Source organism: Chlamydomonas reinhardtii, chromosome 10 (genome assembly GCF_000002595.2).
Source record: "Chlamydomonas reinhardtii strain CC-503 cw92 mt+ chromosome 10, whole genome shotgun sequence".
Classification (NCBI taxonomy): Eukaryota; Viridiplantae; Chlorophyta; class Chlorophyceae; order Chlamydomonadales; family Chlamydomonadaceae; genus Chlamydomonas; species Chlamydomonas reinhardtii.
Window position 1 is genome coordinate 6,281,235 of NC_057013.1, and position 27,965 is coordinate 6,309,199.

Consider the following 27,965-nt stretch of genomic DNA (forward strand, 5'->3'; position numbering starts at 1 on the left):
GTACGCTCAAAACCAGCCTCAAGTACGCACTGCCGCTTTACCACGCTTGACTGTGAGTCCCCACTGGTCCCCACGAAGGGCGAGCCATCGCGCTGCGGAGCTGGGAGCAGGTACTTCAGCCAGGACCGTGCCAGTCCTGGCGGCCGGAGTGGGCCAAACGGCCAGGACCGGCCGCCAGGCCGGTCCTGGCGTGCCAGGGGGGGGCCGAAGGCCCCTCCCCATAAGTGGTTGTGGCGGGGGCCAGGCCCATAAAGGCCTGGCGCGCCAGGACGGATTGTGTGTGTGTGGGGGGGGGGGCCAGGGCCACTCCAGCAACAGCACAGCACACAGCACAAACACGCATCACGGCAATTGGACAAGTAAGTGGCCCATGGGGTCCAAATGGGTTGTGCCCACACCACGCGCACCAGTCTGAGGCCTTAGGTGGGGGCAAGCTCAAGCACACTAACAAACATCAGGTCACAACCTGTTGTTGTTGTTGTTGGATACAAGGTGGTGTGCACGAGCATGCTCGCAACCGGCTCGCAACTGGCTCGCAAGCCACGCCTTCCGAATGCTTGCAAGCAAAGACCCCGAACTAAACATGAGCATATCTCAACCTGCTCGTCGGCGCCGCGCTTTCCACCTCCTCGTGGCCTTCTTCTGCACATGCGTGCGTGCCGCTACTGCGCACAATGTGAGAGCCGTCACCGTCAGCGCCACTGCGTGCCGTCCACAGACCCTGGCCCTAGGTCGCCGCCGCCGCAAACAATACAACTCTCAGTTTGGCGTGACAGCAGGTTGCCTCATACAGCCAGCAAAACACCCCCAAGATCTATTCTGGCGCAGACCCAACCGGTTTCCTACTGGCGTAAACCCCAACCGTCTTCTACCGTACTGGCATTGCAGGTGCAGCCATTAGTACAGCCGCCAGGGCTTGACAAGTAAGGTACGTAGTCTTCAGGTCTCCCTTCTTGCGGCAGAAATGAGCTTAGCCCACACCACGTGCATCAGTGTGAGGCTGAAGGTTTGACAATGCCTCTCGTCAGCCGAAAAACATCCATTACATGTACCGCTGCACAGTACCACCACCTCAGCCGGGAAAGCCGCAGGCCCCATCATGAGAAGCTATGGCATACATCAATCACGCGGCCCCAATGTGCGCCATCCACAATGCCACACACAGTGCACCGCGCACTGCGCGTTACCGTACGTGCTGCCGGCAGTGCCTCAGCAGCTGACCCCCCGTGCGTGCAGTCGCCGCCTCACGGTCATCAATTGCTCTATCTGATGAGCGATGCCGTGGCCTGGACGCGGAGGCCACGGCATCGCTCATCAGAAAGAGCAATTGATGACCGGAGCCGTGGACATGCGCTACCTGCCTGTGGCAGCTAAGCGGGTCGCTTGACCGCCCACCCACTGCACATCAGCAGCTGCACTCCACACAGCGACCGGCCCCGTTATTTGATGCCGCCGCGCAAAGTAACTCTTCCAGGCGCCGACAGACACGGTATCAGTCTGCTCACCATCCCAGAGTCTGGGACGGCTCGCATACCCAATCTCCTCCACATTCACCCCCACATACCCCTCGAAGTTCATTCACTCCAGCCCGGAGCCCACCAGCCATTCGTGCTCCAGTGCCGCCGCCGCCGTGAGCTGGCCAGACAGCAGCTGGGTGGGTTGTAGGGGTTTGGGGTGGGCGCGAACGGCAATGGAAGGACTTGATACGGACATGTTGGAAGCGCAGGACGTTAGACACGCTATCTAGCGAACCTGCTCCATCTTTGTTCATTCCCGGTCACGGTGTGTGTGAAATGCTGAAGCAAGGGCCAGCAAGTCAGGCACGCACGCACGCACCTGCTGCCGCAGGTCCCTGCCGCCCTCGTCCAGCTCCACCCAGCACAGCAGCTGCTCTGCCAGCATGCGCAGGTCTGAGCGGAACGTGTATTTGCCGCCGGCGTCCAGCGTGCGATGGCTCCAGTGCTGCAGCGGGTACGGCGCCCCACTGCAGGCAGCCAGCCAGCCAACGTCCAACACGCGGATTATCATCCGAGCTCGCACAGAGCGAAATCAGAGCTACATCAGAGCTCGCTCGCCAGTGAGCCTGCCGTGCCAATCTACATGTTTACAGGGCGCACGGTCCATGCTGCCATCTCCCCTCCCCTCCCCTCTCCTACCTCGTTCATGCACACACGCACCTACCTGCAGTCGCAGTCGTGCAGGCCGGCGTGCTCCAGGTCGATCAGCAGCCAGCGCCTCTCGGCGGGCAGGAAGATGACGTTGGCCCACCGCACATCACGGTGCACAAAGCCTGTGACCGCACGTCGTACGTCGTCAGCCCAAGCAAACACACAGGCGGGCATGGCCACAAGCGCGAAAGAGCGTTCCACGTGCCATGTACCACCGTTGATGCAGTTGAGGCAAGGTACCCGCCGAGGACAGTGGCAGCACGTAAGGCGGTCCACCTATTACTGACGCACGCGGATTCAAAAAGCCACTCGTACCTTCGCTGTGCAGCGCCGCAAGGCCGCGCAGCACGCCGGACACCGCACGCGCGAGAGTGCGCAGGTCGGCGGGTGCGCCCTGGCAGGGCACCCCCACCGGCGCCACGTGCACCGTGTACACGTCATTCAACAGCTGCGGGCCGGCGTGCCCCTCGATGTCGTACACCTGGATGATGTGGCGCCGGTGCTCCGGCTTCGACATCTGGCTGTACACGTCCTGCAGCAGCTCAAAGCTGGCGAACGGCGCCTGCTCGGTTGCAAAATTGGCGATGGACTTGCGGAAGAAGCCTGCTTGCATTTGGGCGGGCGTGTTGTGGGATGGCAGAAGTCAGCATCAAGGCGCGCGCTTTCCCTCCACTTCGCGGCATGCAATCAACAGCAGAGCCAACAGCTAGCATCTATCATTCGAACCATGCACGAGGACAGAATAAAAGCACCACGACCCGCACCAGCAGCCAAGCGGCTATGCACCCGTGCGTACCTTGCAGGAGGCAGCAGGTGCGCAGGCCGTCCGGCGAGCGCATGATATGCCCGGACTCCAGGGGCACGGTGGGCGCCTGCGAGGCGTAGCCAGCAAGCAGTCGCCAGATGTTGCACGAGGCAGTCAATGCCCGCAGCCGACCCAGAGCAGTGGTGAGGTCCAGCACAGCGCTGATCGGCGTGGCCTGCACGCGGTCTCCGTCCGACCTGCAAGCCAAGCAAGCAAACACAACAACGCAGTAACGCCCTCAAGTAAAGCACAGGATAACAGTGCATTGCTACAAAGCGCATGACACTAGGTGCATGAGATGCAACTGCTACAGGAGAGACCTGTCCCGCCCAACAGCTGTAACAACCACACGCTTCATGAACTCACTCCGGCGGCTGGATGCAGAAGAACTGCGTGTGTGCGTGTGTGAGTGGGCCGCGGACAGACATGACAGTCAGCACAAGACGCCGGTGTAAAAGCATGCTTCAGCAGGACGTTACATGAGCAAGCACGAAGCCAGCCTATGCGCGAGCCCACGCCCACCCACCCACCCACCCACCCACCCACCCACCCACCCACCCACCAACCCGCCCGCCCGCCCGCCCGCATGCACCTGCAGCAGTGTCCCTGCTGCGGCGAAAGCCAGCATGCAGGGCGGCCGCTTGTCCGGCACCAGCCCCGCTGCCCATGCGGTCGACATCTTGGTTGTCAGCTCCTTGATTGCAGCTTCAAGCTGCCGCGAATGGGCCTTTTCCTCGCCCTTGAGAACCAGTGCTCCGTTGACCCAGCACATGAAGCCAGGTCGCAAGCTCTTGACTGCACATCAACATGCAGCACATGGGCCAGCCGCTATGGATGGCATGCGCTATCAAAGTACTTGTGCGGAGACCGCGCAGGGCAGGTTAGCACACGCGCAACCGCAGAAAGCGATCCACCACTCACTCGTTGCCTCGCTTGCGTCCGTCGTGTTGCGGTCCATATGAATGTGCATTGCTTCCGGCTGGCGCTCGGCGATGAGCCGCAGCGTGTCCTCCACAACGATAGAGGTGGTTTTCGCAGTGTACATCTCAGACCCGACACACGGCTTCATGCCCAGCATGACATGCCGCACGTGCGCAGACAGGTCATCCGCGCTTGCAGCCTGTCACAAGAAAGTGTACACACGCGAGAACGCACCAGTAAATGGCAGGCCCGTAAACTTGAGCTAGCTAGCAAGCAAGGCCAGCCCTTTGCCGCACCCCCCAGCACCCACCGCAGCAGAGGCAGCGGTCGACACCAGCGGCCCCTCCAGCTCGGCACGCTGTTGGAACAGGCGTGCGGCCGCAGGCGCTGGCAGCGGGAGGCCAGGGGTTATGGTCTCAGCCAGCAACAGGCGCAGCTGGGAAGCGGAACCCCACAGTTGGTGTGCGTCGAACGCAGGCAGGCAGGCCTTGAGGTACGTGGCCGTCGTGTCATCTGCGCGATTGGATCCAACGTGGGCTACGGGTTCCCACAAAGTCTCAAGCAGTGTGATTACACCCAGTTTTGATGTACAGTACTCACTGAACGTGTTGGCACCTGTTGGCACCGGAAGAAAAGAACGCTCTTGTCAATCAACTGTGTTTGGTTTCTCCAGAAGCACTCAGACTACGACAGGCTTTAAGCTACCTTGAGGAGGGTTTCGCGGAAAGGAGGGTCTCGTGGAAGGACAGAAAGCCTGGACACCTCCCACTGCGTGGCACTGTTTTGATGGCCCGAGCTCCCAACTACTACCCATGAGCCTGTACTGTGCTGCGCTCTTCGCGATGGCTCAACCACTTACGTACTAACGCGGAGCACTAGAACCGGAGTCTTAGCTTATAGAGATTACATGTGGGACAACAGCCGTTGGACGAAGCCAGGGCCCCAAAAACGTACCACGCTCACCCGAGGCGAGATCCCCAAATAACCCCCATGCTCCTCGCCTCCGGAGAGGGAACCCAGGCCCGGCTCACCGCAAGCGCTAGCGCTGCTCACCTAAGCTGTGGGTCGGCGTCATAAGACTATCTCTTGCGAGTCCCTAACCTGACAAGCTAGGGTGACGGCGGCGGAGTCCACGCTCTGGGTCACGTCTGGGCAGGCAACACCAACTCACCAGCTCCTGTCGCGCTCCCCGCGCCCCGGCCAGCCGCTACAGCTGCACGATGACGGAGTGGTGCAGGTTAGGGTGCGAGGAGAACAAGAGCCGCTTCAGCCGCAGGCGGAACAACCGCGACCCCACCTTGAACGGCTGCCTGAAGCGTGCACCGCTGCGCAACAGTCAGGCCTGCCACTTGGTCCGCTTGTAGCACAGAAAAGCTGCCGCGAGCCGGTTTACGCTCGTCAAAGCCTAGCCCAGAAAGAGCGTCTATAATTGGCTGAATGGAGGGTGCGTCCTCGCCCTCGACCGAAAGCAGGGCTTCGCGAATGCTCATCATGCTATGATACTATGTCCCCGTGTGTTAGTTTATACATGCTTCATCGGCAGGGACATGCCGGCCTAACGCGACCTCTTTCTGGGGCTTGGTAAACCTAGTTCTCCTCGTATACGCGTGCTATTTACCCTCTGACTAATCCTGTGGTCTTTGACAGGACATAGTATGAAAAATTTACTGTCAATGGCGTGGAGCTATTTGTGCCCTCTCGCGCTGCATTTGTGCCATCTCGGCAATGCCACCATGCCAGTTGGGCGCCATCGAGAGGTGCGCCGCGCTGCCGCCTCACCAGCCGCTCCTTAGGACTGGGACCAGGAGGGGGGGGGGGGTAAGAAAGCCCAAGATCTTACCCCATGCTCAAAAGTACAGGGCTTCAGCCTTCAGGAGAGCATTGTAGTGGGGTGCAGGCTGGATGCAGGGCACAGACACCAGCACACAGACACCCGCCTCATCGCCTCACTCATTTCTGCCCAACTATTCTACCGTAACCAGCCACCCAAATACGGCCTAACGGGGCAAGGAGAATCAAGGAGACTGGAATGCTCGGCAATGGGCAGTACGGTGGGAAACGCCCAGAAGGTTTTGGTTCTGGTATATGCGCCTCCGGACAGTCGGAAGGAGTTAGTTACATGCTCATGCTCATGCGCATGCCAGAAGGCATCCACTGTCAATGGCTTAAGCTTAAGCTTATTGTCAGTACGCTACGCTTTGCAGTGTTTGCAGATTGAAGCAAGGCACCTGCATAACCTAAGTGGTGTCCTTGGGCGGCACCTAGTAACAAACTTGGAGATGGGTGCGTATAACACCAAGCCTTTCCAGTTTCCAGCCCCAATCTCACTTTCGACTTGGGAAGCAGCGCCGCTCGCGCAAATGCCGCCTGGGCCAGTGCGAGGCGGGCCAGCGCCGCTTGGGCCAGCGCCACCTACAACACAAGCATATAGAGGAGGTGCGTGGACTGTCAATACAGACGCAGTGCATGCGTGTGCGACAAGCCTCTAGCTCAATCGTGCGGACTCTGAAAGGCCGTAAGTCACTGGCTCAGTCACTGCGCAGCTGTTCCCTCGTCGCATGATGGGATTCTAGGGGAGAGAGGGAATGCAGGCTGGGTCTGGGAGCTGGGGGCTGCTGGCCCCACGAACTATGTCAGCAGTAAGTATGTCATGAACCCACTAAGTTCGCTGTAGTTGCATACGCAGGCCCGCACGCACACAAGCCCGCATGCGCACACAAGCCCACATGCACACACACGCTTCCAACGCAACCCCTGTTATCTTTGCTGCATTCCTTGCTCTGCGTAGCCGCCTGTGGGGCCATGTTGCTCTTGAAGGCTGCACCACGTTTTGATAATATGTAAGGCTTACGACCAGCTGAGGACAGACAGCCCGAGACAGCGGCCTCGACTTTAGCAAGGGCATGCAGGAAGTGATGCGGAATGCAGACCCGGCTAGGCTTGCTGCGCTGCTCGACACCATATGGGAACTTAGGAGCAGGAATGTGCCCCTTGCGAGGGCCGGCCAAGAGAGTTGAGCAATTAAAGTTAAATTGGCGTTATAAGGGTCACCCCGGCCCGGGCCTTCGGTTTTCACAAAGCAGGAAGGCGCGAGAAGTGTGCACCACCTTAACCACACACAGAAAAAGCACTGCAAACTGCACAGTGCCCGTATCTTCCTTCTACGCCTAGAAATTCGGCCTTGAACGGCCGAAAATTGTAGAAGCTTTAGGGGGGTTATGGGGTGCCCGTCTACGGGTGGGAATGTGGAGTTTGGGGGGGGGAGTATGGGTTATGGGTAAGGATGCGGATTACAATTGAAGGGACAGCCCGACAAGCGGGGGCACGCCGTACCCACGCCGCGAAGGGCCATCTGCGACCCAGAGAAACAACACCCCCCCCCCCCGCTGTACCTCTGGACGTCGGCACTTCACTTCATATTTGATACACACCATCCCATGGATGGCTGCCGACCTTCATGGGTAAGGGGGGAAGGGGTCGTCGCAGGCTGGCTTTGCAAGCCACGCACACTCGCAGCGACAACCTGCTGATTCCAGGATTTGTTTTTGCGTTCCTGTAGCAAGCCGCAATATGACTTCGCTGATAAAACGATCGAATCACACAGTTCCATGTGTCCATGCATGCAGATCGCAAGGCATTCGATGTCGTTGCGAGAGTTCGCATGTAACCATCGTGCACAATGCATACGTGGATCATATGCGTATCATCATAAGCGGCACCAGAGACCGCGTCGCCTGGGCCTGTAACGCATCGAAACGTTCGTGCAAAAACTGCATGAACGTTTCTGCCACCTCCCCTGGGTGCAATCCCCCTGCCCCTCACAAGCCCCACTCACCAGCTCCTGTTGTGCCCAGGCCGGTCGGCGCACCTGCACAACACCAGAGCGATCACAAGGCAATGCATGTAGTCAGCATCGCCAGGGCGGCAGGATGCACACTGCGCATCAAGGGCCGCGAGGCTCCGGCGGATGCAGACAGCCATCGACAGTATGAGCCCAGGTCGGTTGGGCAACCGGTCGTGAATCGGTCGGTGTGCCAATAGCGGCAGACATAGATCCCAAAGATGACCAGCATGCCGTAGCACTAAAAGTTCCCAGGGTGCCCCAAATTGGACCACCCCCGCGATTGGCACAGCCATGAAGCTTTAGGTCACGGCGCCGCGGCTATAAGTTCTACTTATATAGATAGAATACCCTGACAAGCCAGCCGGCGGGCTCGCGCGGCCGAGGTCAAACTCGCTCGTCATCGCTTTCGCAAATTTGGGCCACCAGCCTTTTGCTCGCCGGCTGGCCGCGTAGCACCTGCTGCCGCCCCCATAACTCATAATAGATGTTGTGGTGCCTAGAACGGGGGCCAGATGGCGCCGGCAAAGCGGCGCAGTGCTCGGGCCGGCCATGTCAACGTTGCGTCGGGCCCTGGCGCCGCTGCAGCCGCTGGGCGCTCGGCCGGCGCCTCTCCTGCGGCGTCTCCTGCCATTAAACGCTTCAAATACCGCCAGTATGAGGATCGGCAGTTTTGGGTTGCCTGTGCGGACCTGAAGCAGCAGGAGCGGCTTTACAAAGCCCGCCAGCGGCACCACGAGCCGTCGCAGCGGGAGGCGTGCGAAGCAGCTGGCTTCCCCCGGACCACGTTCATCACCTGGTGGATCAAGCTGCAATGCGCAGCGCGGTCGGAGGAGGAGTGCATCACGTATGCGGCTGGGCAGCCGTGGGCGCCGCCGCAGCAGCAGTCGCCAGTGGCACAGGCCGTGGCGGCGCTGGAGGCGGAGGCGCGGATGGAGGAAGCCTCACCTGCACGTGTCGCCATGCAGGCGCACGGCGCCAGGCAGGCGCCCATGTCCCCCACGGTATCTGGCGGCAGGGCGGGTCCAGCTGCGGCTGCAGGAGAGGCCATGGCAGAGGCTGTTGATCAGGCACCAATGCCGCAGGCGGCTGTGCAGCAGGCAGCGCCGGCGGCGCAGCACTAGCCAGAGTTAGCGGCTGAGGCGGGCGCTGGAGGGGCCGGTGGCGGTGGGGGCGCAGGCGAGGCTGGGGATGCGACCGGGCTGGCGGCTGGGCAGCACGCAGTGGCTAAGCAGGCGGCAGCCGCACCAGAGGCGGCCGAGGTACAGCTCGCGGCGGAACCGCAAGTTGCGCCGCGTGTGCAGCGCCCGGGGCACCCAACACTGCTGCTGCCAGAGGAGGAGGAGGCGGTGGTGGTGTCGCTAGAGTATCACAACGATCACGGGCTGTCAGTGTCACGGCAGCAGGTGGCGGGCCTCATCTTCAACATCGTGCGGGCGCGCGAGCGGGAGGTAAGAGCATTACTGGGTGGTCACGCGTTGCTTGCAAGCAGTGCATGCAGCTAGCTGCAGGACGGGTGGGATGGTAATGCGCGATGTCAATAACCGCTGACCCTGCTTGGTGTCGCTTCCCGTGCCATCGCAGGTACCGACTGCCTGGCTGCTGGCCGGTCGCCCCAGCAACAAGTGGTACAAGGGCTTCGAGAAGCGCTGGAGACACCGCATCCGGCTGCGCAAGTCGGACCCGCTGGAGCACTCCCGCCTCACGCTGTACAAGGAGCAGGTGGACTCCTTCTACACCGTCCTGCAGCGGGTGAGTTTGGTGCGCGAGGGGATCGAGAAGGGATGGCGCAGGTCGCATGGGAGGAGGGGCGGTGTTCATTGGCGGCTAGGCCTGTCCTCACCGCACACAACTGGCCGTGCGCGATACTGTTGTTGCTCCCGCTGCGAAACAGGAGGAGGCCGAGCTGGCGGCGGAGGGCATCAGCATTACCGCGGACATGTGCTGGAACCTGGACGAGACGTGCTTCATGCCGGACGGGAGCGCAACCAAGGTGTATGCGCGGCGCGGCAGGTGAGCACCTCAGCTTGGTTGAGCATACGGTATGTACGTGTTTGAAAGCCAGAGCATTTTACACCCTTGCACGCACGGCTTTTCGGCCTTGCTTATAATTGTCCCGTTGTCCCGTACGCCCTGTAGCCACCAGTCATACACCCTTGGCAAGACCAACCGCGAGAGCGTGACCATCCTCATCGCCATCTGCGCCGACGGCAGTCACGCGCCACCGCTGGTCATCACCAAGGGCACGGACAACAAGCCGCCGCACTGGTGGGCAGACTGCGCCGCGGATCTGGCGGGCACCGCCTTTGAGCACGCCACTTGCGTGCAGCAGGCCAACGCGTACATGAACAATGTCATCTTCCTGCGATGGTTCCAGCAGAAGTTCCTCCCATACACCGCGGTGCTCCGCGCGGACAAGTTCGTCATCCTCGTCCTCGACAACTTCGCCGCCCACGTGCACGTCGACGTGTTGGACCTCGCCGCCGCCAACCGTGTCCACGTCATCGGCCTGCCGCCGCACAGCACTCACGTGCTGCAGCCGCTGGACCGCACATGCATGCACTCCCTCAAGCTGAACTACACCAACAACCTGCAGAGCTGGCGCATGATCCCCGGCAACGAGCTGCGCACCGTGCGGCCCAAGGACATCATGCACATCCTCACGCACGTTTGTGCCGGCGGCGCGGTGGCCGAGCTGCGCAAGGAGAAGAACGTGAAGGTGGAGTCGCCCTGGTCGGTCGGCCTGAGCCCCAAGAACATCACGCAGGGCTTTAAGGTCACCGGCATCTGGCCACTGGACCCCACCGCAACTGCCGTGTACCGCGCGCCGCTGCCGAGCCTGGAGGCGGTTAAGGCGGTTGCAGCTCAGGTGGAGGCGCGCAAGGCGGCGGCGGCGGCAGCAGCTGCGGCCACGGCGGCTGCAGCTGTCGCCACGGCTGCTGCAGCTGCGGCGACGGCTGCTGCAGCCGCGGCGACGGCTGCTGCTGCTGGGGGCGGTGCTGGCGCGGGTGGTGCACTCGCCGCAGCTGGCGGCGGTGGCGGCGCCGTGGCGGGAGGGCTGGTGATGCTTGCAGCAGCGGCTGCTGCAGCTGAGGGCGGCACGGGTGGCAGCGGGACTGGCGCGGGCGAGGGCGGGGAGCCTGGGCAGGGGCAGACCGTGACAGGGACTGGCGCAGTCACGGCGGAAGGCGCTGTGCAGCTGGGTGCCGGGCCTGGGGCAGCGCCGCGTGGTGGTGGCCCTGGGGCTGGCTTCCGCCGTGCCGCCGCTGCACTCACAGCTGCTGCAGCGCAGCAGGCAGGTGACGATGATGACACGGTGGCGTCAGACCAGAGCCCCAGCGGCAGCCGTGCTGGCTCGCCGTTGCCCCCGGAGCCAGTGACGCTGTTAGAGCGGCGAAAGGCAGCCTACGACATTACTGCAGCAGCTCACAGCGAGGCTGCAGCAAAGGAGGTGGCGCTTCGGGAGCAGCTGGCGGCGCAGCGCGCAGCAGTCACCTCGGCGCATGGCGCGATGGCTGCAGCGGCAGCAGCTTGGTCGGAGGTGGGCGGCACGCCGCCGCCGCTGCCCCCAGCGGCCGTCCACACTCCTGTCACGGAGGCGCGGCCTCCCGTACCCTCGCTGCAGCAGCTTGTGCAGGGGCCTGCGCATCGCCTCGAGTTCGCGCTGTCTCAGACGGTGCTCAACAAGCAGGCGGCGGGCGCATCGCTGCTTACAGCAAGCGAGCACCGGGCTGTGAAGCGGGCGGAGCTCCAAACGAAAGAGCGGCTGCAGGCGGAGAAGGACGCGCGCAAGGCTGCGCGCGCGGCAGCAAAGGCGGCGAAGGCGGCAGCCGCTGCAGCAGCTGGACCCAGTCGGGGGCGCGGTCGTGGTCGGGGTCGAGGGCGTGGTCGGGGGCGTGGCCGGGGTGCGGCGCAGCAGGATGAGCAAGGCGGCGCGGTGGCGGCAGAGCAGGGACTGCCTGCTGCTGTAGAGCCCGCCGGCGTGGCGGTGGCAGCTCAGCCGCCGGCTGTACCTGGCTCGGGAAGAGGCCGTGGCCGGCGTGGCCGCGGCCCCGGCCGTGGGCGTGGTCGCAGCCGCACTGCCGCCGGTGATGACTCTGAGCCTGAACAGCTGCTTGGCGGCGCGGCGGGCGAAGAGCAGGAGTCGGACGACGGGGCCACTGTTCCCGACCAGCAGCGGCAGTGCCCACAGCGTGCACGGCGGGCGCCTGTGTGGATGCAACACGGGGCAGCTGCTGGCGGCGGGGCGGCTGGCTCTGATGCGGGGGGAGATGACGGCTCGGATTACAAGGCCAGCGGCGAAGGCAGTAGCAGCAGCAGTGGCGACGAGGAGGATGAGGAGGACTTCTTCACTGAGGAGAGCGACATGGACGCATAAGCCTCCCTCCCTAGGACCAGCAACACAGTAGCACTAGCACATGCAAACATGTGTGGCTGGTAGCACAACCACAGCAGGATGGCCAATCTTCTTTCACTTTGAGTGTGCCGGGTGTGACAAGGGCGTGTGCAGGATGTCTTTGGGACTGTGTTGAACTTCATGCGGCAAAGCTTCTCTGAGATGCAGGGTCAGGGCGCTGCAATATGCGCATGTATGTGGCGCGGACTTGCACGAGCGTGGGACCCAGCATGAGTGTGGGACCCAGCCGGGACCCTGGCTTTGGGTTCGTCCGTCATGGCACACGGTTGCGGGCGGATGGTTGTGGGCGCGCCCCGCGGCAGCTGGACTATGCAGGCGTAATGGGGTTGTTGGCTCGGGGGCGCGCCTCAGCTGAACGTTCTGAGCTGGTCATGTCGCGACATTCGCGACATTCGGGCAAGCGAGTCGTTGCGAGAGCCGTTTTGCCAGCCCGAGCGAGTCAATTGCAATCATATGTAGCAAAGATCATAGCACAACGCTCTGGACAACAAAAGTCACAGCAGATCGGCAGTTCAAGGGGTGGTCCAAATTGGGGCACTCGGTCAATTTCGGCCGGTCGCCGATGTGGAGACCCCGTTTCCGGGGATGGGGCCCCGGAAGTTTGCCCAAAACTCCGGCCAAAACTCCGGCCCATTCGCCGGAAGTTTGCACCGCCAGTTCGAACGAGCCAACCCCAGTCGACCCCGAACTTCCAAAACTCCGGCCAGCGAGCACAGTCCAATGCTGACCGAACTCGCAGCTCCCGCTATGGCGCGAGCGCGCCCCGCTTTATTTCCTTTGCCTTACGGAGCCTCGTTACTCTCCGGAAGCTCCTGCGCCTCTCGTGACCCTTCATATTATTTATCGGCTCGGCCCTGGCAACTTGGCGCCATCGGCGATAGAGGGCTGCGCGAAGACCCGCCACAGCAGCAGGTGCGCGGTGGGCAGATAGAGGGGGAGCAGTGCGTGTGGTATGCGCCGGCGTGGGTGGCAGCGGGGGTCTCGTGTGCCTGTCTTGGCCCGCGTTACTACGCTTCCTCACCTCCGGTTGTGTTGTTGGCGTGTTGCACCGCATTCGGCCCGCCCGCCGTCGTACACATTCGGGCCCCTCTTCTGCTTTGCTTCGCCTTGTTCTTGCCCCTGTTTGTCACACTGTCGCCCGGCCATTGTTTTGCTGCACGCCGTTGCATTACGCTAGTGCTCGTCTACACAACTCATCCGTGGACGCCGGTCGCCTGCCTGCAGGTGCGCATCGGCTATGCTATCCGCGCGGTGTGGCGTCGCATTGAGTCTGTGTGGTGCTATCGCCTTGGCCGGGCGCCCGGAGCGTGAGGAATGCGCGTCAGCAAAACATCGACACAACCTGCCAGCTACCGTCGGTACAGTAACAGCGCGTGAACGACGCACCAATGCCTTGTCCCTTCTTGCTACGCATTTATGTGGGCACGGGTGGGAGCCACACACATCGGGACTACGCTTTCCTGCCCCTTGCCATGTTCCATCACGAGCTTCAATGCAGGGGCAAGTGCAGGGGCGGGACGTCAACTCTGCAACCAACATCCGGCACGCGCTGGTGGAGATGCTGCTTGGAAACGTGCGGCCCGCATCACTACAGCCTGGCGGCGGTGGCGGCGGCGGCGGCGGCCCAGCAGCGGCCCAGCAGCGACACAGCGACAGCGGCACGTGTGCGCATGTTGGTAGCGGAGGGGACGGGAACGGCCACGTGGAGGAGAGCGCAGCGTCGCCCAAAACTTGGCGCAAGCGCGCAGGCTGAGGGGCTGGCCGCCGGTGTCTAGCTAGGTAGCAGGCCACAATGGGGTGAGCAGGGTATGCTTGGCAGGGGGCAGCAGCAGCATGACAAGTAGTGCGGCTTTTGTCAATTGTGTGGTGTCCTGGCTGGCTCTGCAGTGGCGGTGTGGCTGCTGAGCACCTGGTTTGGCTATGTGCCTGTACAGACCGACCCCGGCTATGTCCGGGTGATGAGGACGTTCGGCCTCAGAGAGTGGAGGGGCTCAGCCCCTTTTCCCGTGGCAGGGGGACACTTGTCCTTGTTTGGTAGCACACGCGCCCACGCCGTAAAGACGCAGGCCCTGTCACACATATGACGTCTCAAGGAGAGCTTATTTCCGCCTGGACTGCTGGGACAGCACGCATCCATCCTCATTACAGCCTGAGCGCCCTGTCACCAACTGTCATGACAACGCCCCTATGGATTGGCCCGGCAGCGGCGGCAGCCCAGGCAAATGAACTAGCACTCCGGCAAGTGGAGTAATCCTCCTCAATGAGCAACAGACACCATTACGGTATCGTATCTCGGGCAGTACTTGATTGGCCAACAAGCACATCTCGACACACAGCAAAACGCAGCAGCAGAACAACACGCTATCCGCCAAGACACATCAAATCGCGCTGGCACCAATCAAATGCACCAAAAACTCACAAAAAGACGGCGAAGCTGGCGAAACTGCGCTCAAGTTCACAGGCCAGCGCAAGCGTGCCCACATGTGCGCTGGTGCACGCGCTATCGGAACAAGCACGTGTACCGTGCTGTCGCCGACAGATATCAGGAAACAACATCAAAACACATAACCTTCTAGCCCCATCTCATGTTCGAGTGGTACAGACACACATGCACGTGTTTCGCTCACGACAGCTACAACAGCAAAGCGTAGTGGAGACGGCCCACCTTCGACATCCGCCACGCCAAGAGCTTAAACAAGATGTCTGCCCGAGAGGGCAGGAAAAGGGCTCGTGATGGAACCCTCCCCTCCTGGTGCCCAATGGACACCAGACACCTGACGCGGCACCTATTAAGCACACGCATCTATGTTGGGGGCCTATGATTGCCTATGGCATCCCCGCAATGCCGGACTTTGCCGGTTGGGTTGGGTGCACAGTCCGTGCTGACCCACAGCTAACAAACTAGTCACGTCACTGCACGAACAGCAGGCAACCAACCCCCGGGCCACCACACGCACGGCTTCAACATAGGCCGGCGCCGCAGACCGCGTCACGGCGCGGCGCTTGCACCTTCCGCGCCGCCGCCGCCCAGTCCTCCGGCAGGAGCACCATGGCCGCGGCAATGCGCTGCGCAGTAGCGCGGGCTGACGGCGGCCGTATAAGCGGAACGGGCAGATGCCGTCTGGGGCCTGACCCAAGCACCTGGCGCCAGACATCGACCAAGTAACGTTTCTCGCACTCGTCATATACGAGTACGGGTACCTGACGCACCGCGCTCAAACATTTCGCGGACTTCCTGAAGCGCGCCATCCATGGGACCAACTCCCTTATACACATCATGTTGGGGCCGGAAACGCCATAGCAAACGACAGGGCTCCACTGCGCTGCGCCGGCTTACCCCGCAGGGGCATATGGTACACCCACGGCACAGATCCTTTCGCGAGCTTGCCGTGATAGTTTGCCCTGCTGCGGCTTACCCCGGCAGCCAGCCAATCACAGGCATGCACAGCAGAACATCAGGTTGCTTAGTACCGACCAGTTGTGACAAAGCATACAGCCATGAAGTCATAGAGCTCTGCTGCTGCGGATCAGCAGTCAGACGGTCCACGGCAAGGCACAGCCACGCCACAAGCTACCTTGGTGGTTGTTATGCGTTTCCTTAGGTGCCATCCTCCAACATCGTCGCCAACCGGCGCCCATCCGCAACACATACGCCGCTAGCTCCCCGCCCTCCGTACGCTAGATAGAGTTCTCGGTCTTGCGCCCTCGATGATGTTGACACTTGCCTCCATACCATCCACGGAATGCCCGTCATCGGTAACCCTCATTTACACTAGAATGGCAGTGAACGCGCATCCTGCACAGTTGCTTCGAGCGCACCTGAACCCTTCTTACTCAGCGCATGTAGGTAGGAGCGGGCTCTGCCAAATGCCGAGCCCGTCATTGTCAGAGGACCCGTTACGTGTGACAGTCATTCATGCCTTGAGCTTGCATCCATTCTAGTAAGCAGGGTAGCCCCTCACATGAATGTATCAGGACATACAGAGACACCGCCGGTTCGTACACATGCATTATTCTGAGCACACGGTCCATGCAAGAATCTCAAGCGTTTTCGTTATTGTTAGCCACCTGTTGCTGCGCTACATGATGCCCCTTGTCTTGGCACATCCAGGTCCGCAATCAGTCATTCATTTTCTTACCGCACCGCACAATAGTGCGGCCGCATGTCCACCCCAGTTGCAACCGTGGCCCAGCGCGCATCCCATTCGTAACCTCCGAACTGCACGTCCTGCCCAGAACCCGCCCAGCAGGCCCACCACCCTGCCGTTCCTCCCGCCTGCTCCCTCGGCCACGGCTGAAGCCAGCCACCCTCACCTCCTCGCACTCATCACTCATCCCTCGCTCTTCCTCAGCCACTGCCGCACTGGAGTCGCTGCTCCAGCTGCCGCACCTCCGCCTGCTGCTCCGCCTCCGTCCCGTCCAGGCGCGACAGCCCCAAGTCAATGACCACGCAGCGCGGCCCCACCGCCGCCTCCGCAGCCGGCAGCAGGAACATGAAGTTGCTGAGCCGGATGTCGCCGTGCAGGAAGCGCCCGCCACTGCCGCCGCCAGCAGCGCGAATGTCCGCCGCGTGCAGTACCTTAAGCGCGTGCACCGCCGCCGCCGCCGCCGTCGGCTGGATGTAGCCCCACTGCTCCGCCGCCTGACGCAGCGTCAAGCCCCGCACCCGGCTGGTGGCGATGAAGCGCACGTCGCCGTCCGGCGGCGGCTCCCACTCCTCCTCCTCCTCCCCCCCAGACAGTGGTGGCGGCGGCGCCAGGTCACCCAGGCGGCCAGCGGCCAGCAGCCGCGGCAGCACGTCGCCCTGCAGCGCGGCCAGCGCCCGGTAGGCACTGCACTCCGCCTCGAAGGCCGCGACGCCGTGCTCGTCCGAGTCCAGGATCTTAAGCACCGCCTCCTCGCCGTTGACGCGGCCGGTGCAGGCAAGGCCCGCGTAGCCCACGTGCAGGACCTCGGGGTCGGCCTCAATGAGGAGCGGCGGCAGCGGCGGCGGCTGGCGGAGGCAACATGCGCGCCGCCGCCAGTGATGCGCGCTGCTGCCGGTGACGGGCGCAAGGCTCGCTCCGTCTCCGCCTCTTGCTTCGGATGGAGAGGCGGGCGCCAGCGCAAGGCGCGCTGCGCCCTGTTCGTCCCAATGCTGCAGCATCGAGGGCTGCGCCTCCGCCTCCCCGCCGGCTGCTGCTCGCCTTGCCGCTCCCGCCGGCGGGCTCGTCGCCGCCCGGCTGCCATGTGCCGCCAGCCCCGCACCGCCCACGGCCTGCCCTTCCGTGTGCCCCGCACCGCCGGCAGCAGCGCCCCCGGGCTGCCCGCCGCGACCAACTGCACCACCGCCGTCACCGCCACCACTGCTGCGGCTGGGCCCTGCGTCCGGCTGCCCGGGCGGCGCTGACCGCGACCGCCGCCGCGCAAGCCCTGCTGCAGGTGGGTCGGGCACCTCCGGCAGGCTGAGCAGCATGGTGTACAGGGTGGCGGCGGCGGCTGTGACTGCCGGCTGTTGGTCCGTGTGCTCCGTTGGCGCCAGAAAGGGCCCTGCCAGGTGCAGCACCCCGTCGCGCGCGCGGCCGCGCTTGCGGCTGCTGCTGCCGGTACCTGCCACGCTGCCACTGCCGCCGACACCACCCATGCCATCAGGACCGCTGCCGCTACAGCCACCGCCGCCTGCGCCAGCAGCCAGCGCACGTGCAGCAGCGGCGGATGCACTTCGGGTTGTCACGCCGGTACTGCGGGCACGGACTACTGCGGCGGCTGCAGGACCCACCGATGGCGCCTGCAGCTGCTGCTGCTGCCGGGGTTGGGGTTCGGTCTGGTTCTCCAGCAGGACCTGCGGCGGCGGTGGCGAGCACGTGCGGCGCACCGCCCACATGGCGTAGTGGCAGCTGACAATAGCGTACCTCACTCCCAGGCGGTCCATGTACTCATTGACCTGCATGTTAAGGCATGAACGAGCGTACGAGCGAGTACTGCGTCATTGAATCGTCAACACGTACGACGGCACCGGGGAGGCACCAGGTGAGCAACGAGGAGGCACGTCACATGTATGCGCGCTGAGAGCCAGATCGACGCAGAAGGCACGGGAAGAGACTGCAAAGGCACTGAGGGGCTACAGTGTGCGCGCTTCCGTCCACGCGAACAAGCCCATCCCAGCAACTGTAGCGCGCATGCCGTCACAAACGCATTGAGGCGGTCTGCTGCTTATGCAGCTGCATGGCTCGGGCGAGTGCTACGGCTCGGGCTGGGGCTCGCTGGGGCTCGGGCGAGGGCTGTGGGGCCCACCTGTGCCAATATGGCGCGAACACGTGTGTCGCCGCTCAGCCACAGGTCCACCAGCGAGCGCGGCGTTCTGCCCTCCAGCATCAGTGCTGGCGCCTTCATCTCCACAAAGCTGCGGCACTGCTGCCAGGTCGCGTCGTCATCCGAGATGACTACAATGAGCGGCATGTCTGGGCGCAGCGAGCCGCCCCCTCCCTGCACAAGCCACTCAAGACCCTCCTGGCTGCTGGCCACCTCGCGGATCTTCTCAAGGCTCATCTCAGCACCCCAATAAACACTGCTCACGCGGCCAGTCCTGGCAGCTGGCACGGCCGCAGCATCACTACCAGCAGCCGCCGGCTCCACCCCAGGCGTTATACCGGCGGGCGCCGGCTTCGCCGCTGCCCCACTGCCCACTGCTGCCGCCGCTGCAGTGCGGTCGGCACTGGCGCCGCCACGCAACCGCTCCAACAGGCCGTTGACCAGGATGGTCAGCACCTTGAGCAGCGGGCGCGTGCCGAAGCAGGCGACAGCTTCATTGATGAGCACTTCAGGCGGCCCTTGCTGCTGAAGCAGCACCCTGTCGATTGGCGGTTCCGACACATACGAGCGCCACACGCAACGCAGTGTCATACTGGGGATAACCCATGGTTGCCCAAGGAATTGGCTAATCTACCGGTAACGCAACGACCCTGGCCTGACGACAACGATCACCTCACCCACCCATATCACGGCACTCACCGAATAGGCTCGCCGTCAGCGCTGCAGAAGATGTCATCCGCATGCATGATGAGCGTGAGCACCTCAGCGTCGAAGCTACTGCCGCCACCCCCACTGTTGCTGCTGCTGCTGCTGCCGCCGCCGCCGCCGCCGCCGCCCTCCGTGCTGCTTGTACCATGGCCGGCCCCGCCCATAGCTTGGAAGCCGCTAGCAGTGGCGTGGCTGCCACATGCGGCCGCCAAGCGGCCGAAGAGCGCGGGAATGCGTTCTTGCGGCGCCACATGCTCCCAGGTCTTGCAATCTACGGGCTCCGCGTGATCTATCTTCAGCGAGCGACTAGGCTTGTCAAAGCGGGATGGCAGGGCCGCGTCTGGGAGCGGAGATCGTAGGAAGACCGTTGGCCGAACGCCTGCGGAGCGGTCAAGGCACGGCAAGCGACCGTCACGGTCCTTTGCTCTTGCGCAGGCATCAAAGCGCGTTGGTTCATTCCAAATCGCGCCCACATCATACCTGTCTTCCTGCAGATTTTGATAAGGAACTTCAATAAAGTTGGGTCGATTGCACTGCCGATCGCATCGGCAAACTTTTTTGGACTGAGCCCCCCAAACCGCTGATGTGCACAAGCCGCTAGTGAGAATTCCCTGGGCCCGCGCAACACAATAACTCACCGGCCCCTGCCGCGCTCCCCATGCCCAGGCCAGCCGCCGCAACTGCATCACCTGAAAGCGACCGAAACACAGATGCAAACGAAGTGAAGACATGAACGAAAGGCATGCGCAGTTTGGAACGGCGCTGCACGTGCACGATGCAGGCTGGTGGACGGCAAAGGAGAGCCTGCGCCCCCAACCTCACAATGCACCACCGCGGTCCAGCGGCCACCCTCTGAGCTGCGGCGTGTCGTGACCAGCCGCTACCCTGTGCGCATCGTCCCACTCACCAGCTTGTGCTGTGCCCTGGCCAGCCGCCGCGCCTGCACAACGTGAAAGCGATAACAGGGCAATGCAGGCAGTCAGCATCGCCAGGGCGGAACGAATCACGCCTCGCCAACAAGGGCCAGAGACCGAGCGCCGCAAGGCTCCGGCGGATGCAGACAGTCATTGACACTTTGAGCCCGGGCATAGCTAGCCTCCTGAACTCCCCCGGTCTGCATCTGCTGCCACCTGTGACCTGGCAACACATTCCTTCGACCAACCCCGACCCAAACCATCGTTGAAGCTCATCCCGCACCCCTCTCCGATGCCGCTCCACGTCCGGGGCCTCGCCCCCGACCCAAGCGGATCCTGTCACGATCATGCCCACTAATCCGCCCTCCGGGCTATCGCTACTGCAGCGCGCGCGTGACGTGCGGCGCGTGCATGCGCGGCAATGAGTTTTCACCCATGGCCCGTGGGTGTCCTGTGGGGATGTCATGATTGACAGTGGTGAGGGTTGCGTGGGTGCGGGTGCGGGTGAACGCGGGCCAAGACAGGCACACGAGACCCCCGCTGCCACCCACGCCGGCGCATACCACACGCACTGCTCCCCCTCTATCTGCCCACCGCGCACCTGCTGCTGTGGCGGGTCTTCGCGCAGCCCTCTATCGCCGATGGCGCCAAGTTGCCAGGGCCGAGCCGATAAATAATATGAAGGGTCACGAGAGGCGCAGGAGCTTCCGGAGAGTAACGAGGCTCCGTAAGGCAAAGGAAATAAAGCGGGGCGCGCTCGCGCCATAGCGGGAGCTGCGAGTTCGGTCAGCATTGGACTGTGCTCGCTGGCCGGAGTTTTGGAAGTTCGGGGTCGACTGGGGTTGGCTCGTTCGAACTGGCGGTGCAAACTTCCGGCGAATGGGCCGGAGTTTTGGCCGGAGTTTTGGGCAAACTTCCGGGGCCCCATCCCCGGAAATTTCCTGTGCCGATGTTCCGATTCCAGCCGAGTTCCTGTCCCCGCCTTATACAGTTGTCTTAATACATATAGAAAGTAGTATTGAGATCGGCAGCCGAGCCCCAAACGCCCTCCAGCGACCAGGGCCCGAGGTGGCCCAACCAAGGCACTTTTAGTGCTATTGCCCTCTTCAAAACAGCAAACACATGCACGTGCTAACCACGGAATCGGGATAGCAGGCGGTGCCTTGTGAAAGAGCAACTCCCACACGCACAGAACACCTGTGCGGACCTCACCTTGAGCGCGGATAATTTGGTCTGCCCGTGCGGGTTTTAGTTTGGCGTCCCGAAGTCCACTATAGCTCGCAGCCTCCAGATCCTCCAACGTAGCGTATCCTGGTTTATCAACCGAGGGGGTAGGAGTGGCGGTAGTGCCAGGGTTAGGAAAGAGAGGAAAAGGTAGCGGGGCGGGTCCACGCAGGGCCCGGCACGGGCGCCAGGCCGTGACCATGCCCCGCCGCAAGCGCCGTGGCGGTGCAACCATGAATCGAATTGAATGAGAGCGGAAAGGAGCAGCATGGACACCAGAGGCAGCAGCGGGTTCTCGCACCGGCCCTGGAAACCATTGAAAGACCACAGCGGCTCTTCATGCGTTTAGCGCTTGGGCTTTCACGCACCACAGAAGAAGCGTATATAGCAACCGAGGATTCACTCGGCGAGCGAACACAGACATTGCAGCTTACCACCGTCCCACAGCAGGCGCAAATCCTCCTCGGTGAAACGGCTAGCTCCAACAGGCCCGAGCCATTCTCCTAAAATTACACGCAGGCCGAGCCAAGCCATAACATAGGCTCTAATAAGCTGTAGGAACGCGAGGAAGTACCAAATTGCCCTTTTGGATGGAACGACTCCCAGACTGTAGGGTCACAGTCCTGTTGCCGTAAAGAGAAATGTTTTCAGATAGCCCCTTGAGAATCTCTTGAACGCGTGCCTCAAACCATAGACTGATTGACAGGGATGGGGTGATACCCGCCTGCCGCACCTCAGGACCATCCTGCGGCCATTGCACAATCCCTCGTTTCTCCTCCACGCGCCGCAAACGCTCCTCAGCGTTTGGAGGGGCGGCGGGCAGTCCCGTATGTTGTCTGCTGGCTGCCAACAGGAGGAGCAATTGAGCACAGGCCGGCGTGCCGTTGATCGTGTCAAGCAGGACTGTGTGCAGCAACAACCGAATAGCGCACTGGTAGGTGAAGCTTGAAGACATTCACGCGCTCACCCGCAAATGGCTGGTTGGCTGCGTCCTTGGCGCCGATACGACCGTAGAGGCGGGCAAGCAGGGGAGGGGCAGGCAGGTGAAGCAAACAGTGCAGGGGCGCTCGGCCGTGCCGTGAGGACAGCGCGCCGGTGTGGGGTTGCCCAGTGCGCTGCGGCCGCTGCCAGCAGCCGCTGCCCCTGTCACTCTGTCAGTGCCACCACGCCGGTCACTGGGTCACACCCACACGGGTTTGACGCCGTGTAGGACTCCGTCAGGGGTCGTATCTTGTTTTCGGGGTGATGTCTGGCTCCAGACAAAAACGGCCGGATGGCCGCCGTCTTTTGTCTGAACACAAGGCGGTTTGGGGGCTTCTCCTTAGGAATTCGGACAAAACCCGCCCCAAACCTGGGCCAACAAAGTCTCACCTCAGACATTAGCCCCCGGGAGGAATGTCTAGGAAACGACCAAAATGGCCGATTAATGTCTGGAGACATTAAGATAGGATGCGGATGTTACAGAGGGGACAGTCCCAGCACCCGAAGACGCCGAGCCATCACATGCTATCAGGGCCCAACTTGACTCCACCAACCCCGACTTTGCTGCAAACCCTCCCGCGGGCAAAGTCCGTGTGACTCCACGCACAGTGAGTCCTAGCCAAGCCTCAACCCGCCAAAGCCCCACCGCTGTGCCTCAACGCCACAAGCCTAGGCACAGGAGTGCCGGGAAACGTCTAGGCCGCAGGACACACGCACAGCGCACGCACTAACCAGGGCGCAAGCGTCCAGGTACTAGAACGGTCGCCCACACGTGCATCCTGCCCACACACAGAGCCAACAACCACGCACAACCTCTCACGGCGAGGGGGGCGGGGAATCAGCGTCATACGGCAAGCGCAAAACCATGCCGTCATCAACAGCCCGAGATATGAAGGGATGCGCAAACGGCACAGCGTCCCAACCCTTTGGCCTGATACCCAAAGTCACAAACCCCAGAAGTCAGCTACGACGGCAAGTCCAATGCTCAGCACCCGGGCCGACGGCAGCTTCGCTCGCGCCGCCAACCCGGCCATAACCACACGCTGCCGACCAAAGTCCAGGGCAGACATAGCAGCGAGACACACCACATCCCACACAGGTGGCGCAAGCCCCGCAGGCGGGCGCACTAACCACAACTCTTCACGAGAGAAGGCACTTAGAGCCTCCTCCGGCAGGAAACCCATAGCCATCCCCATACTTTCCCGAAGTGACAGCGCAACAGTGCAGTCCCAAAACCAGTGACGCCGGTCCCCATCCTGCATGTCAACCCCACACGCCCAACACGGGTCAACAGTAACGCCTCGCGACCGCTCGCTAGCATGCCGTGGAAACGCCCAGCAAGCGTTGGCGGCCACACGCCACAGTGCTTCCTTATGTTGATTCTCCCATTTCAGCGACCACAAGCGGGCCAAGGTGCACCCGAAGGCCCCCGCCGCCAGGGCAGCCCCCACCCCCGACACACCCGCATCGCACACATACTGCAAATGCTTAGCCTTCAGGGCGGCTAACTGTGGAGCCATTTGTAGCACGGTCCCCGCCTTCACCGTGTAGGCAGTGAGCAGGATGGGCGGCCCCCCTCTCTGCAACCATCCAAGTCCCCGCACCACCCGTTGCACCGACTCCGCCGTAGCACTCACGACGTCGGCCACCGGGAGCGGCTCAGCGGCAGCGCGGCGGCCGGCCCCCGAGCCAGCTGGGCCGCACGCGCGGCGGCAGCCCAGCCAGCGGGAAGAAGGGCCACCGCCGCCGCAAACCGGTCGGCTGCCTCTTGAGGCGACGCCGGCCCCGGCAGGGGCGACGGCAGGCGCGCCCGCGTGCTCCAGTGCAGCACCCGCAGCCACACAGCGGTCACATACATATCCACACACGCTTCACCAGACCGGGAGCCCTCCGCCCAAGGGCGTGTCAATGCCTGCCGCAGTTCGTTCAGGCCGTCATGCGCTGCAACCAGCTGGCCCACACACGCCAGTCCCGGCAGGGCGAACAAATCCGCGAAAGCCACTTCCCACGTGCGGCCGTCCTCACACAGCGCCGGGTTAGCCCATAACGGCACATGACTCACCCACGCGCCCGGCTCGGGCGGCGCCACAAGAGTCACCGCGGGCAATTCAGTCATGGCTTTCAGCAGGCGTGCAAACGGCTTGCCCGCCGGGGTGAGCGGCTTATTTAGCACACGGTCCGCGGCCCCCCGCACCAACAAACGCAGGGGCGTTGCCGCCGGGTGCACCTCGCGCCGCCACGCCGCCGCGACCCGGGTCCACGGGGGCACGTACGGCAGCAGACCACACACACCCAACACACACCGTACCGCGAGACCGGCTTGCCGCGCTTTCACATGCGGCACCAGCGGCAACAGGCCCGCCCCCCCCCACTCATTGCCCGTGCCTGGCCTCTGTTTGCCTGCGCCCCCGGCCCCCCCCCCCCCGCCACATGCCCCATCCCGCGCACTCATCCCGCCCCTCTAGTCGTTGCTCGTTCACCCGCCCCACTCTCTCTTTCTTTGTCTCTGAGCCGCGCGTGGGGTCCCATAGATTATGTACTGCCTTGCTTTGCCTGTCCCGCGATTACTACTAACGCTCGCCGCCATGCCACGTTCCTACATGTGCCTCTTCGCCTTTGCTGTTGGACGCTTCTACCTGGCGCTCCTCCGTTCGCGTACAGGTGAGTATGTTAGTTTAGATTTGCAAGTAGTTGGGCGACGGGGTCCGCGCGCGGCTCGCACTGCTGACATGACTTCGGAGCTGCTCTGGACTGCTCCTTCCACCTGCTGCTGCTACGCTGCCCAAGCCCGCCCGACTACCTATGGTGATGTACCACAGCTCGCATATGCGGCTGCAGTTTCTCCTTGCAGCGCGACTGTTTCCTTACGGGATTGGTTCAAAGTTAACCCCCCCCACCGCCGGAGATAGGAGCCCTGGGTCACTCCGTTGCGGGCACGGTCATTCCTCCGGCAGGTCGTGGTGTCCCCCAGACCGTCCTAGCGGCGTCCCCCCCCCCCCACACACAGCCACACACACACACACACACACACACAGCCACACACACACACACACACACACACACACACACACACACACACACACACACACACACACACACACACACACACACACACACACACACACACACACACACACACACACACACACACACACACACACCAGGCAAGACAGGATCGGGGGCCCGACACTCGCCTTGAACTCCCTGCACCGCTGCAGCCAAGTCAGGAGGGAGGAGGCGGGGGAACAGCACTTGCCGCAGTCAAGGCACGAATCAAGGCAGAGTAGGGTTCCCTGATGTGAGGAGGGGTGAGGCGCGCTGAGCTGCCAGACCTCGTCCAATCCGTTCTTCATGCCCGATAAAGTCCGAGCCGTGTGGGGTCCGCTATGTCCGGGCCCTGTCGTGCACGCCAGAGTGCTCAGACACGTGGCGTGTCAGGTTTTGCTGGGGTGCTGCCTGGTGCTGCTGCGATGTGTTGGGTACAGGCCCTTGAAACCTTGGAAGCTAATGAGAGCACCTTTAATGCCCATTTACAATCAAGGTTCCGATACGTGTCCATACTTCGCAGCCCACGCGACACCGCCCCTGTGGCTGTAGCTGCCGTGTGCGCAATTCATGCCGAATTGCTGATCCTACCAAGGCGCCAAGCACGCATACTTGCCGTCCGCATCCTGTACATCTCCAAAAAGGCAGCAGCCACCAGATAGGCATGCGCAGCACATACAATACCGTATACCGCTACTGGCAAGCCCACAATCCGTAGTTCCCTTTCTCCCACCCCTTTTCCTCCGCCTCTGCGCTGCCCCCTGCACTATCCTCCTCTGCTCCTACCCTCCTCCTCCTGCTCGTCCTCCCCCTCTCCTCCTCCTCCTGCTCCTGCGTCCCCTGCTCACGACAGCCCCAGCTTGGGCTTGAGGCTGGGCGCCTCGCACAGCTCCATGTAGGTCACGGCGCCACCGCCCGCGGGCAGCTCAGCCGCCACCGCGTCCAGGAAGGCCGGAGTCACCTGAGGGGGGTGGGGGTGGGGGGTGGCCGTGGCGGCAAGGCGGCGAGTCAGGGACGGGATAGCAAGGGAGGCAGGCGCCGCCAATCCGGCAACCCCCGCCACGTGTGCAGCTCGCCCCTTCTCCAGCTCGCCAACCCGTCCTGGCGCTCTGCAACCTACCGCTACCAGGCACCAAACGCACGCCCCTCCCCCCCCTATTGCATTGGGTTTGGTTTAGTATGGGCTGGTATCTACAACCCTCCCCCTCTCCCCCCCCGTGCCCGGGCACACACGCGCCACACCCACGCGCACCTCGGGGTCCATGTCGGGGCCCAGGTGCGCGATGAGCGTGAGCAGGTCCTGGGCGGGCAGCGAGCCGTTGTCGGAGAAGACGTCGAACACGCCCATGCACACGCGGTTGAAGTCCTCGCAGCTCATAGCCAGGCACAGGAACACGAACTTGGACAGGTCCACGGCGGCGGGCGTGAAGGCGCCCACCTCCATCACCTTGGCCACCACCGCGTCCGCGATGCCGGCCTGCTGGCACAGGCCCGTGACCTGAGAGGCGGGGGAGGAGGGGGAAGGGGAAGCAGGAGGCGGGGTGGGGAGGCGAGGGGGAGAAGAGGGGAGGGGAAGGGGGGTTCCAGGAGCAACGCCACGGCATGGGGTGGCAGCAGGCTGTGGGCGCACGCCATTAATGGTCGCACAGCCGGCGGTCCCGTGAGATGGGGGGCCACCGGGATGCGGGGCGGCCAGCCGTAGAGAGCGACGGCGCGCGCGTGCCACGATGGCTCCACCACCTACCTGCCGTCGCCGTCAACCCCTCCACCGAGCTCCCATGCGTGGGTTACCGCATTAATATATAACCATTCAACCGGTAAGCATGACTAGACATTACGCACACCCAACAGCCGCCTGCGCAACCCCTAGGTTCTCAACGTGTCTGTCCCAACACACCCGTCCACGCCTGCGCACCTGCGACTCCGTTAGCGTAGCACCGCCGCTGCCGCCTCGTGTATACACTTGCCGTAGCTGCTCCTTAGCTGGTGCGCTGCTGTTTGATACCCCAGACGCCACATTCGCGAGGTTCGTGAAGTATCTGTGCGGGGAGCGTCGGTGTGCCGGTTAGGGCTGAAGCTCAAACGTGTGTGTTGGTGGGCAAGCCGCGGCCACCAACCGCGTCTGTGTGACTCCGGTGCCCCGAGCCGAACTCAAGTCAACCTACTTTGCCGAGAATGCTATGAGGTCCGTTGGCTGCCGACGGATGACCTCTTTCGTGTAAGCTTTAAGAATGTCCGCAAGGTTGTGCGGAATGACAATCTGCAATGAAGCAAACAATGCTTGAGGATTTGCGCTTGGCATTCGTTGAATTTGAGCAGCTGCTGCGCGCGCGCCGAGTACATGGCCCGACCTGCTCCGCGCAGAAGATTGGCTCCACGTCCATTCTCTAGGTAGATTTCTACTTCGGGTGATATGTATCCAGAGCTCGACGGGCACTGGGTCTACAGCAAGAGAGTCAAAACGAAGCAACGCTTCCAGCAGAGACACTTTGTTTTGTATGTGTCGCTTGCTGATAAGATGAGTGAAGTTTCTTGTGTATGCTGGTATGCGTAACAATCTGCGAAGACCAAGTCGAGGCGGTTCGAAGTGACCAGCGTACCGTCCCAATCAAGCCGTGCCGTTTCTATGCTCGCGCACTCAGCAAGGACA

The 27,965-nt window shown here is 62.5% G+C and overlaps 8 protein-coding genes across 8 annotated transcripts; 2 read left to right on the forward strand and 6 right to left on the reverse strand.

Annotated features, from left to right (window-relative positions):
- Window positions 1-300: 300 nt before the first annotated feature.
- CHLRE_10g465000v5 (uncharacterized protein) lies at window positions 301-5,526 on the reverse strand. Its single transcript, XM_001698576.2, has 12 exons — window positions 5,192-5,526; window positions 5,066-5,107; window positions 4,495-4,509; window positions 4,205-4,407; window positions 3,895-4,093; window positions 3,566-3,768; window positions 3,340-3,362; window positions 2,965-3,170; window positions 2,484-2,771; window positions 2,182-2,290; window positions 1,837-1,984; window positions 301-1,650 (listed from the first exon to the last, which is right to left on the reverse strand). Exons 1-12 carry the CDS (start codon window positions 5,382-5,384, stop codon window positions 1,579-1,581), a joined length of 1,701 nt encoding a protein of 566 aa, XP_001698628.2. The 5' UTR covers window positions 5,385-5,526; the 3' UTR covers window positions 301-1,578.
- A 471-nt stretch (window positions 5,527-5,997) lies between these two features.
- Window positions 5,998-7,106, reverse strand: CHLRE_10g465026v5 (uncharacterized protein). Its single transcript, XM_043067230.1, has 3 exons — window positions 6,621-7,106; window positions 6,223-6,306; window positions 5,998-6,155 (listed from the first exon to the last, which is right to left on the reverse strand). Exons 1-3 carry the CDS (start codon window positions 6,696-6,698, stop codon window positions 6,132-6,134), a joined length of 186 nt encoding a protein of 61 aa, XP_042920627.1. The 5' UTR covers window positions 6,699-7,106; the 3' UTR covers window positions 5,998-6,131.
- Window positions 7,107-8,086: 980 nt separating this feature from the next.
- On the forward strand, window positions 8,087-12,628 carry CHLRE_10g465050v5 (uncharacterized protein). Its single transcript, XM_043067231.1, has 5 exons — window positions 8,087-8,805; window positions 8,953-9,186; window positions 9,320-9,487; window positions 9,630-9,748; window positions 9,875-12,628. The coding sequence occupies exons 1-5, from the start codon at window positions 8,251-8,253 to the stop codon at window positions 12,111-12,113; spliced, it is 3,315 nt and encodes a 1,104-aa protein (XP_042920628.1). The 5' UTR covers window positions 8,087-8,250; the 3' UTR covers window positions 12,114-12,628.
- A 48-nt stretch (window positions 12,629-12,676) lies between these two features.
- CHLRE_10g465101v5 (uncharacterized protein) lies at window positions 12,677-14,138 on the forward strand. The gene is made up of 3 exons (XM_043067232.1): window positions 12,677-13,064; window positions 13,377-13,580; window positions 13,651-14,138. The coding sequence occupies exons 2-3, from the start codon at window positions 13,569-13,571 to the stop codon at window positions 13,903-13,905; spliced, it is 267 nt and encodes an 88-aa protein (XP_042920629.1). The 5' UTR covers window positions 12,677-13,064; window positions 13,377-13,568; the 3' UTR covers window positions 13,906-14,138.
- Window positions 14,139-14,282: 144 nt separating this feature from the next.
- CHLRE_10g465150v5 (uncharacterized protein) lies at window positions 14,283-18,176 on the reverse strand. Its single transcript, XM_043067233.1, has one exon. The coding sequence runs from the start codon at window positions 18,079-18,081 to the stop codon at window positions 16,501-16,503; it is 1,581 nt and encodes a 526-aa protein (XP_042920630.1). The 5' UTR covers window positions 18,082-18,176; the 3' UTR covers window positions 14,283-16,500.
- Window positions 18,177-18,240: 64 nt separating this feature from the next.
- Window positions 18,241-21,956, reverse strand: CHLRE_10g465200v5 (uncharacterized protein). The gene is made up of 6 exons (XM_043067234.1): window positions 21,724-21,956; window positions 21,278-21,376; window positions 20,059-20,091; window positions 19,790-19,840; window positions 19,143-19,530; window positions 18,241-18,981 (listed from the first exon to the last, which is right to left on the reverse strand). The coding sequence occupies exons 1-6, from the start codon at window positions 21,821-21,823 to the stop codon at window positions 18,345-18,347; spliced, it is 1,308 nt and encodes a 435-aa protein (XP_042920631.1). The 5' UTR covers window positions 21,824-21,956; the 3' UTR covers window positions 18,241-18,344.
- A 779-nt stretch (window positions 21,957-22,735) lies between these two features.
- CHLRE_10g465226v5 (uncharacterized protein) lies at window positions 22,736-24,156 on the reverse strand. The gene has a single exon (XM_043067235.1). The coding sequence runs from the start codon at window positions 24,126-24,128 to the stop codon at window positions 23,904-23,906; it is 225 nt and encodes a 74-aa protein (XP_042920632.1). The 5' UTR covers window positions 24,129-24,156; the 3' UTR covers window positions 22,736-23,903.
- A 1,629-nt stretch (window positions 24,157-25,785) lies between these two features.
- Window positions 25,786-27,916, reverse strand: CHLRE_10g465250v5 (uncharacterized protein). Its single transcript, XM_001698578.2, has 5 exons — window positions 27,667-27,916; window positions 27,481-27,575; window positions 27,231-27,354; window positions 26,568-26,813; window positions 25,786-26,276 (listed from the first exon to the last, which is right to left on the reverse strand). The coding sequence occupies exons 1-5, from the start codon at window positions 27,697-27,699 to the stop codon at window positions 26,160-26,162; spliced, it is 615 nt and encodes a 204-aa protein (XP_001698630.1). The 5' UTR covers window positions 27,700-27,916; the 3' UTR covers window positions 25,786-26,159.
- Between the last annotated feature and the right edge of the window lie 49 nt (window positions 27,917-27,965).

Coding starts and splice junctions, on each gene's coding strand:
- CHLRE_10g465000v5 (XM_001698576.2), bottom strand. CDS start 5,384: ATGAGCATTCGCGAAGCCCTGCTTTCGGTCGAGGGCGAGGACGCACCC. Junction 5,108..5,191: donor GCTTCAGGCAGCCGTTCAAG/GTGGGGTCGCGG, acceptor GTCATCGTGCAG/CTGTAGCGGCTGGCCGGGGC. Junction 2,291..2,483: donor TGCGGCGCTGCACAGCGAAG/GTACGAGTGGCT, acceptor GTGCGGTCACAG/GCTTTGTGCACCGTGATGTG.
- CHLRE_10g465026v5 (XM_043067230.1), bottom strand. CDS start 6,698: ATGGCCCCACAGGCGGCTACGCAGAGCAAGGAATGCAGCAAAGATAAC. Junction 6,307..6,620: donor TTGGAAGCGTGTGTGTGCAT/GTGGGCTTGTGT, acceptor CTTGTGTTGTAG/GTGGCGCTGGCCCAAGCGGC. Junction 6,156..6,222: donor CGCTGCTTCCCAAGTCGAAA/GTGAGATTGGGG, acceptor GTTTGTTACTAG/GTGCCGCCCAAGGACACCAC.
- CHLRE_10g465050v5 (XM_043067231.1), top strand. CDS start 8,251: ATGGCGCCGGCAAAGCGGCGCAGTGCTCGGGCCGGCCATGTCAACGTT. Junction 9,488..9,629: donor TCTACACCGTCCTGCAGCGG/GTGAGTTTGGTG, acceptor GCTGCGAAACAG/GAGGAGGCCGAGCTGGCGGC. Junction 9,749..9,874: donor GTGTATGCGCGGCGCGGCAG/GTGAGCACCTCA, acceptor TACGCCCTGTAG/CCACCAGTCATACACCCTTG.
- CHLRE_10g465150v5 (XM_043067233.1), bottom strand. CDS start 18,081: ATGCAGGTCAATGAGTACATGGACCGCCTGGGAGTGAGGTACGCTATT.
- CHLRE_10g465200v5 (XM_043067234.1), bottom strand. CDS start 21,823: ATGGCTTGGCTCGGCCTGCGTGTAATTTTAGGAGAATGGCTCGGGCCT. Junction 21,377..21,723: donor GCGCCTGCTGTGGGACGGTG/GTAAGCTGCAAT, acceptor TTGATAAACCAG/GATACGCTACGTTGGAGGAT. Junction 18,982..19,142: donor GCTGACGGCGAGCCTATTCG/GTGAGTGCCGTG, acceptor GCCAATCGACAG/GGTGCTGCTTCAGCAGCAAG.
- CHLRE_10g465226v5 (XM_043067235.1), bottom strand. CDS start 24,128: ATGTATGTGACCGCTGTGTGGCTGCGGGTGCTGCACTGGAGCACGCGG.
- CHLRE_10g465250v5 (XM_001698578.2), bottom strand. CDS start 27,699: ATGGACGTGGAGCCAATCTTCTGCGCGGAGCAG. Junction 27,576..27,666: donor CAATCTTCTGCGCGGAGCAG/GTCGGGCCATGT, acceptor GCTTCATTGCAG/ATTGTCATTCCGCACAACCT. Junction 26,814..27,230: donor CTACGCTAACGGAGTCGCAG/GTGCGCAGGCGT, acceptor CCCGCCTCTCAG/GTCACGGGCCTGTGCCAGCA.